This window comes from Colobus angolensis, unplaced genomic scaffold, assembly GCF_000951035.1.
Source record: "Colobus angolensis palliatus isolate OR3802 unplaced genomic scaffold, Cang.pa_1.0 Scaffold15, whole genome shotgun sequence".
NCBI lineage: Eukaryota > Metazoa > Chordata > Mammalia > Primates > Cercopithecidae > Colobus > Colobus angolensis.
Genome location: NW_012114599.1, coordinates 11,562,821 through 11,572,520, shown reverse-complemented (window position 1 = coordinate 11,572,520; position 9,700 = coordinate 11,562,821). Strand labels below are relative to the sequence as shown.

At 35.1% G+C, this 9,700-nt stretch overlaps 1 protein-coding gene across 5 annotated transcripts in view; it reads left to right on the top strand.

The window, feature by feature from the left end:
* RMDN2 (regulator of microtubule dynamics 2) overlaps positions 1-9,700 on the top strand; it is a 141,164-nt gene that overhangs the window by 39,816 nt on the left and 91,648 nt on the right. For all 5 annotated transcript variants that reach the window (XM_011935955.1, XM_011935957.1, XM_011935956.1 and 2 more), the window contains one exon: positions 9,478-9,652. In XM_011935955.1, coding sequence (XP_011791345.1) covers positions 9,478-9,652 — 175 coding nt within the window. The remainder of the gene's footprint in view (positions 1-9,477; positions 9,653-9,700) is intronic.

Here is a 9,700-nt window from a genome sequence, read left to right as displayed (position 1 = left end):
CTCCGCCTCCCGACCCAAGATGTTTTCTTATTTGCCTTGTGATTGCATCTTTGGTCCATTAGTTGTTTAAAAGTATGTTTTTTAATTCTCAGATATTTATGGATTTTCCGGTTTTTCTTCTGCTGATTTCTAGTTTCATTTTTATTGTGATCCAGAAAATATGCTTTGTATAATTTCTATATTTGTAAATTAACTAAGACTTATTTCATGGCCTAATATATTTTTTACTTGGAGAATATTCCACATGCATTTGAGAAGAATGTGTATTCTGTTATTATTGGGTGGCATTGTCTATATATGTTGTTAGGTCCTGCAGGTTTATAGGTCTATAGTGATGTTTAAGTCCTCTATTTCCTTACTAATCATCTGCCTAGTTGTTTTATCCATTATTAAAATTGGGTCATTGAATTCATTTACTATTACTTTATTATTAAAGTAATGATATTACTATGGTATTATTATTTTACTTTTACTATTATTGTGTTGCTATCTATTTCTTCAATTCTGTCAGTGTTTGCTTCACATATTTAGGAAATATGATGTTGAGTGCATTTAGTGTTATTGTTATATCTTCTTGGTGAATTGGCTCTTTTATTATGTCATGCCTTTCTTTGTCTCTTGTACAATTTTGACTTAAAATCTATTTTGTCTAATAGTATAGCCACTCCCACTCTCTTTTGTTTACTATTTTCATGAAACATCTTTTTCTGTCCTTTCACATTCAACATGTGTGTTTTTACATCAAAAATTAGTCTCTTTTAGAAAGCATATAGTTAAATCCCAATTTTTTAAATCCATTCTACCAATATATCTTTTGATTGAGGAATTTAATCCCATTTATATTTGAAGTCATTACAGATAGGAAAGGACTTATTGTTTCATTTTGTTATTGGTTTTGTATATGCCATAGATTTTTTTGGTCCCTCGTTTTCTCCCTTGTTGCCTCTCTTTGTGTTTAGTTTTTTTGTTTTTTTTTTTTACATATATTCTATAAATATTTTTTGTGGTTGCCATGGGGATTATTCGTAGCATCCTAAAGTTATAACAACATATTTTAAATTCGTACCAACTTAACTTTAATTGCAGACAAAATTTCTACTCCTTTCCAGCTCCACCACTCATATATTTTGTTGATATTACAAATTACATCTTCATGTTGTATAATCATTAATATAGATTCATAATTACTTTATGCTTTTCTGTTTAGATCATGTAAAAGAATAAAAAGGCTGGGCGCGGTGGCTCAAGCCTGTAATCCCAGCACTTTGGGAGGCCGAGGCGGGCGGATCACGAGGTCAGGAGATCGAGACCATCCTAGCTAACGCGGTGAAACCCCGTCTCTACTAAAAAAAATACAAAAAACTAGCCAGGCGAGGTGGCGGGCGCCTGTAGTCCCAGCTGCTCGGGAGGCTGAGGCAGGAGAATGGCATGAACCCCAGAGGCAGAGCTTGCAGTGAGCCGATACCATGCCACTGCGCTTCAGCCTGAGCAACAGAGCGAGACTGTGTCTCCAAAAAAAGAAAAGAAAAGAAAGTTCTTGCATTTGTATTTCATTATGTTTCCTAGATTTGGGCTTTGGCCATTGTTTCTTCAAATTAGCTTACTGCCACTTTCTCTCTCTCCTCCTTCTGGAACCCCTACAATGTGTGTATATGTCTCCTTCATGAGGCCCCATAAGTCCTTTAGGCTCTATTTACTTTTTTTTTTCATTTTTTATTCTTTTTGTTCCTCAGAACTAATATTTTCAAATGACCTGTCTTAAAGTTTGCCTGGTTTGTTTTTCACCTGTTTGAGTCTTCTGTTGGTCCCTTCCAGTAAATTTTCAGGTCGGTTATCATATGAGGGGTCTTCAAAAAGTTCATGGAAAATGAATATTATGAAGAAGCTATGCACTTGTTTCACAGTTTTTTGCACCAGAATAAGCTTATGCTAACTCACCATAATATATTTGAAAAGGATCTAGTTCAAGACACTAAGAAGGATAAAACATTAGTTTGAAAAGAGCCCCTAGGCCGGGCGCGGTGGCTCAAGCCTGTAATCCCAGCACTTTGGGAGGCCGAGACGGGCGGATCACGAGGTCAGGAGATCGAGACCACCCTGGCTAACATGGTGAAACCCCGTCTCGACTAAAAACTACAAAAAACTAGCCGGGCGAGGTGGTGGCGCCTGTAGTCCCAGCTACCCAGGAGGCTGAGGCAGGAGAATGGCGTGAACCCGGGAGGCGGAGCTTGCAGTGAGCTGAGATCCGGCCACAGCACTCCAGCCTGGGTGACAGAGCGAGACTCCGTCTCAAAAAAAGAAAAAAGAAAAGAGCCCCTATCAGAGCAACATGCGTTCTACTAAAATTGAAGTAAGAACAAACCTCAAATTTATGGTGAAACTTGGGTGGAAGAATGGTGAAATCATTGATGCTTTACAAAAAGTTTATGGGGACAGTGCCCAAAAGAAATAAGTCAAATGGAGAACTCATTTTAACAAGGGATGAGGTGATGTTAGAGATGAAGCCCACAGAGACACATCCACATCAATTTGCAAGGAAAAAATTAATTTTGTTTGTATCCTCTAATTGAAGAAAACCAATGATTAACAGCAGAAATAATAGCTAGTACCATAGACATCTCTATTGGTTCTCTTTATACTATTCTGACTAAAAAATTAAACAAACTTTCCATTGAATTGGTGCTGAAACTGTTGCATCAGATCAGCTGCAGACAAGCACAGAGCTTTCAAGAGAAATTTTTAACAAGTGGGATGAAGATCTTGAAGCATTTCTTTAAGGAATCATAACAAGAGATGAAACATGGCCTTCCCAGTCCAATCCTGAAGACAAAGTACAGCCAAAGCAATGGCTACCAAGAGGTGAAAGTGGTCCAGTCAAAGCAAAAGCAGACTGGTCAAGAGCAATGTCATGGCAACAGATTTTTGGATGCTCAAGGTATTTTGCTTGTTGACTTTCTGGAAGATCGAAGAATGATGACATCTACTTTTTATGAAAGTGTTTTGAGAGAGTTAGTCAAAGCTTTAGTAGGAAAATTCTGGGAAAAGCGTCATCAGAGTATTCTCCACCATGACGATATCCCTGCTCATTCCTCTCATCTAACAAGGGCAATTTTGCAAGAGTTTCTTTCGGTGGGAAATCATTAGGCTTCCACCTTAGAGTCCTCATTGGATTTGACTCTTTTCAACTTTTGTTTCCTAATCTTAAAAAAAAAAGTTTTTTAAAGCACTAATTTTTCTTCAGTTAATAATGTACAAAAGACAACATTGATATGGTTCAATTCCCAGGACCCTCAGTTCTTTAGAGATGGACTAAATGGCTGGTATCTTCACTTACAAAATTGTCTTGACCTTGATGAATTATGTGCTGAGAAATAAAGTTTATGTATTGTATTTTTATCTTTTAATTCCTTTTTTCCATGAACTTTTTGAAGTCCCTTCATACTTACCAAAGCTCTAGATGACATAAAATTTCAGGACATGTTGTATGTGATAGTTTCTAGGTCTCCTACAAAAATACTTCAGAAAATCTGTTGTTAGGTTAGGTGCAGTGGCTCAAGGCTGGGCAGTGGCTCACACCTGTAATCTCAGCACTTTGGGAGGACGAGGTGGGCAGATCACTTGAGGTCAGGCATTCGAGACCAGCCTGGCCAACATGGTGAAACCTGGTCTCTACTAAAAATACAAAACAATTAGCTGGGCACAGTGGCAGGCACCTGTAATCCCAGCTACTCAGGAGGCTGAGGCAGAAGAATCGCTTGAACCCGGAGGCGTAAGCAGTAATGAGCCGTGATCACGCCGCTGCACTGTAGCCTTGGTGACAGAGCGAGACTCTGTCTCAAAAAAAAAGAGAAAGTCTGTTGTTGTTTACTTGGTGTTTTCATGGGGAAATGAGGACCTATTTCAATGTAACTCATTCCTGATGTACTTCTGTAAATACACTTTTATTTTCATAGTAAATAATGTCATTTTCTCCCTAAATAATGCAACTATGCTTTCAGAGATGCTGTTGTTGCTATTGAAATAAACAGTTGATCATGCAGAGTTGAAGGGATAGGCATGGTTTTTATGAAAATTTAGAGCAGAAGAAAGGACCAGAAAAGTATATGTAGAACAAATGTTTGTAAACAAATTTGACATCTTAAGATGAACTTCTCTAGACCTGCTTAAAGGCTATTAGAAAATTCTAGGTTTGACATCAGATAATCTATGAAATGCTTTTGGGAGGAGGGCTGGGTAGTACAAATCTAATTTCTAACCCAAAGTTAATAAATACAGTCAAATTTTCCCAATGATGCATGGATATGTCCTATTTTTGAACTTTATCATAATTTTCTGAGAAATACCCAGTTTTAAATAGAAGATCCCTGTTCAAAGTAGGAAACCAATTTTCCCACAGCTGGTTTTTTTTTTTTAATGTGGGAAGAGACTAGCCTACATGTTCTCTTTTGTTTTGTTGCCCAGTTTGCCTGGTGCTATGCCAATACCACATTGACCCAATTTCTTTAGCTTTATCCTTTATACTGCAGTCCTGATACTGTTTCTTCAAACTTATCTTGGCTCTTCTTGCACTTGCCTTTCCATATTAATTTTAGGGTCAGGTCTGTTCCATAGAAAATTCCATTGGCATTTTTATTAGAATTGCATTAAAAGTGTTAATTAATGTGGAGCCTTATGAAATTGTTTTAATTAAATTTTCCTATCGAAGAATATATTGTTTTCCATTTACTTAGGTATTCTTTAATGTTCTCAGATATTATTTTGTAATTTTCTCCAGAAAAGTCATTTTAAAACTTCTGTGAATTTTTTTCATAGGTATCTTATATTTTTCCTACTATTATAAATGCTATATTTTTATAAAATTTTGTTTTCTTGTTTTATAGAGTATAAGAACACAATTGATTTTGGAATATTGATTATAAATCTTAATTAATTCTAATTACCTATATGTAAATTTTGTTAGGTCCTCTATTGAATAATCTTCAAAAAATAAGATGGTTTCTTCTTTCCAATTATTATAATTTTTTGCTTTTCTTTTAATATTGTGCCAAAAAGACCTCCAGTACAATGTCGAATAGAAAAGCAATATTGGACATCTTTTTCTATTCTTGATTTTGAAGAGACTGCTTCTAATGTTTCATAATTAAGTGTGAAATGTATTACTGTTTTTAGTTTATAGCCTTTTTCAGGTTTGTAAGGAGCCTCCCTCCCTCCCTTCCTTCCTTCCTATGTTTTCTTTCTTTTTTTTTCTCTCCTGCTTACTTCCTTGCTTTCTCTTTCTTTCCTTCCTTTCCCTTTCCCATTTCCTTTCCCTTTCCCTTTTCGACAGTTTCTTGCTCTCCCAGGCTGGAGTGCAGTGGCACAATCATAGATTACTGCAGCCTCGACTTTCTATGCTCAAGCAATCCTCTCACCTCGCCCTCCTGAGTAGTTGGGACTACAGTTGTGGGCGCTAAACCCAGCTAATTTTTTTATTTTTTGAAGAGACAGTGTTTTGCCATTTTGCCCTGGCTGGTTTTGGACTCCTGGGCTCAAGTGATGTTCCTGCCTCCTGAAGTGCTGGGAATGTATATACCGCACCTGGCTCCTTTCTATTTCTTGTTTAAGGTTTTTGTATTTCTTTTGTCCTGAAGTGGTGTTGGAATTTATTGGGAAAAAATTTTTTTTGGTAATGACTGAAATGATCAGATAGGTCTCATCTCTTGCACCGGAGAAATTGTCTAATGTCAAACGGTGCTTGTAATTTCTAGTATAATCTCAATTTGGCTGTAATACATAATTTTATGTTTGTTGCAATTGCTTGATTGATATTTTATTGAGGATTTTTGCATTTATATTTATGTGTAAGATTGGCCTATAATTTTTATTTTTGTTATATTCATGTTTGGTTTTTGTGTCAGTTATATTAGTTTTATAAAATAAACCTGAGGGGCATTCCGTCTTTAGTAATTCTTTAGAAGAATTTGAATAAGCCTAATTCTTTGGATATATGGCAGATTTCACAATAAAACTGTTCTACGTGTGCATGGGAGAGACAGAATGAGAGCAAGAGATAGAGAGCAAGTTGGAGTAGATACATAATTCTGATGTAATTCATTTAATGGCTATAGCAACATTTGAGTTTTTGTTCTTATAAAGAATAACATAAAGATAATAGCTTTGTACCTTTATAAAAGCTATATATTATTTGTTACCATAAAGATCCATCTTTTAAATTATTTAATTTGGTGGTTTTTAATTTATTTGCAGAGTTGCCCATTTTTAAATTGAATTATTTGTCTTTTTATTGTTGAATTGTTTTATATATATTTTGTATACAAGTCTCTTATCAGATACATGATTCATAACGCATTTTCTTCTATTCTTTGGGTTATCTTTTCACTTTTTTAATGGTGTCTTTTGAAGCACCTAAGTTTTTCATTTTGATAAAGTCTATACAGTTTTTTCTTTTGTCACGTGTGCTTGTGATGTCATGTCTAAGAAACCATTGCCTAATCCAAGATCACAAATATTTGCTCCTGTGTTTTCTTATGAGAACGAAAACATATACATATGAAATGTTGTCAAACATTTTATAGTTCTAGCTCTTACACTTAGGTTTGATACATTTTGAGTTAATTTTTATGTATGATAGGAAGTGAGAGTTCATTTTTTGCATTTGCTTATCCATTTGTTCTAGCACTATTTGTTGAAGAGTATTGTTTCCACTACTAAATTGTCTTGGCACTCTTATCAAAATAAGCTGATTATAATTTTAAGAATTTATTTCTTGACCCTTAATTCTGAATAGATGATCCATAATGTCTATTTCATATGTCTTACCCCAAGGACTAAAATATATTCATCTGTATTTTGTACTAGATTTTTAAAATATATAATATTTTCTTATACTATGTTATGTTATGTAGATACTTATATACTTACATACTTATGTAGATACTTATGTTATCTTATACTATGTTATGTTATGTAGAGTTATGTTTTTTAAAAATACAAGGTAGAGTTTCAATTTCATCTTTTTTCCATAGAAATAACCATTTTTCCCAGCTGAATGCCAGAATTTCCTACTAATCTTACATGCCGACTCTCCGATGTACCACATTTTCATATATGTGTGGGTCTGTTTCTAGGCTCTGTTCTGTTTCATCATTCACTCATCTATTCCTGTACCAATACTACACTGTCTTTAATTATTATAGCTTCATAGTAGGTCCTAATATCTGGTGGGGTAAGTCTTCTCGCCTTGTTCCCTTTCTTTAAGAGTGTTTTGGCTGTCCTGGGCTCTTTGCTTTTTCATGTAACTTTTAGAATCATCTTATGTAATTCTATGAAAATTCCTATTAGGCTTATAAAGTTTGAATTGCATGGAATCTATAGATTAACCTGGAAAGAATTCACATATTTATGATATTAGGTCTTCTAAACCATGAACATGATATATTTCTCCATAAATTTAGATCATTTTATAAACATCTTTTAATATGCTTTTATAATTTTCTCCATTGAATTTTCATATGTCTTTTGTTAGATTTATTCCTAGCCATTTGATATTCTCTGAGGTCATTGCAAATTGAATGTTTTATGTAATTATGTTTGTAGTTTTTTGCTGATATGTAGAAATTAAACTGGCTTTCATAAGTTAATCTTATATTCAACCAATTTGGTAAACTCTCCTATTAATCATAATTTATAGATTTTTTGTTTTTATATAAATAATCATAACATCTGCAATAATAAGATTACATTTGAACAAAGATATGAAATATGCAAAGAAGTAAACTATATGAATATCTGGAGAACATACCAGCCAGAAGAAAAAGAAAATACAAAGGGTTTAAAGCAGGAACATGACTGATACGTTCAAGGAATAGCAAGGATTAGTTAGAGTTTCTGGAATGCTGTGAGCAAGCAGGAAAGTGACAGAAGATAAGGCCAGAGGTTTTGGACCAGATTATGTTAGGTCTTGTAGACCACTGAAAGGGATTAGGTTTTCACTCTGACTTGGGCATCTGTTGGAGGGTTTTGAGCAAAGGAGTGACGTGATCTGAGTTATTCTTACTACTGTGTTGAGAATAGAATATAAGGGTCAAGGATTAAAGCAAAGAGGTGAGATAAGGGGTCATTGCAGTAATCCAGATGAGATAATGGAAACTCAGACTAAGGTGGTAGTGGGGAGAGGTGGGGAGAAGTGGCTAGATTCTGGATGTATTTTGAAGATAGAACCAACAGAATTTGCTAACAGACTGGGTATTGCTTAAGGAAAGAAAAAAGAAGCCTCAAGGATGATTCCAAGTTTTTTGGTTTGAGCAATTGGAAGAGTGGAGTTTCCATTAGTAAAGAATGTTATTGAAGAAGTGGGAGATCAGTTCATACAGTGTCTTCTTTATAAGGCATATGAAAGAAATTTAAGAACTTGCTTTGTCAGTATTTTTGTTTGTTTCTATCTAATGGGAGCTGCAAGTTGTGAAACTGCATTGGCTAGAAAATGAAGAACATTTGTGTCCTTTGTAGCAAAGTTATAGCTATCTAAAATTTGTGTGTGTTTTATATTGACTTCATTCACATTTGGCCTTTCTCTTTTTTACTACTTATAATTTATTCTCTTATATGTTATATATCCTTGTATACCTCCTTAAAACCTTTTTAGAACAGAGTCTGAATTAATAAAAAAAGTTGTTTGCATTGTTTGCTTGCAAAAATGAAATATGGGCGATAGTATTAATTTTTAAAAACCAAGTTAAAATTTAAATTTAGAACATCATCTTGAACTATAAATATGTGTTTGTGTGAGTTTACACACTCACAATTTTGAGTACCTGCTGACTTCCTATAACTCTATCATCCATTCAGCAACATTCAATGAACAGTGCTGTTCTAGGCACTTGATACATCAATTAATGAACCTACCCTTCAGGGAGCTTGCATTCCACTGGGGAGGATACTGACAAACAGCACATGTAGTAAATTAGTAAATTACACAGTGTGTTAGAAGGTAATACATGCTATGGGGGAAAAGAAAAAGCATGATAAGGGAGGTTAGAGATGAAGGGAATATCGGGATTGCGGTGTTAGAGTGGTCTAGATGGGCCACATTGAGAAAATGAAATTGGAGCAGAGACTTGAAGGAGTGAGTTATGTGGCTGTCTAAGGGAACAGCATTTCATTAGAGGGAAAGGCAAGTGCAGGTTCCGAGGTAGGCACGTGCTTAGAATATTGAAGGAATAGCTAGATCACCTGTGTGGATTTGAATGAGTGAGAAGAGTGGTGGGAAATGAGAGAAAAGAGGTAATGGGATCGAGGGCAAATTGCGCAGGGACTTGTAGCCTTCTGTTAGGACTAGAGCTTTTTCTGAGTGAAAGCGGGTGCCACTGCAGAGTTTCAAGCATAAGAGGGGCATGATTTGACTTGCATTTTTAAAGGATTGCTCTGGCTGTTACACATAACTTTCAAAGAAGTTGATGATTATTTCTGCGATTTTAGGTATATTACAGCTAATACTGACACAGAAGAACAGAGTTTTCCAGTCCCTAAAGCATTTAACACACATGTAGAGGAATTAAATTTAGATGTTCTTCTTCAGAAGGTAGATCATTTACGTATGAGCGAGCCTGGCAAGTCGGAGAGTTTTGAACTACTTTGTGACCACAAAGAAAAGGTAAGAGACATGACAATAGCACTTCGTGTAGTTTCATTTTTTAATTTA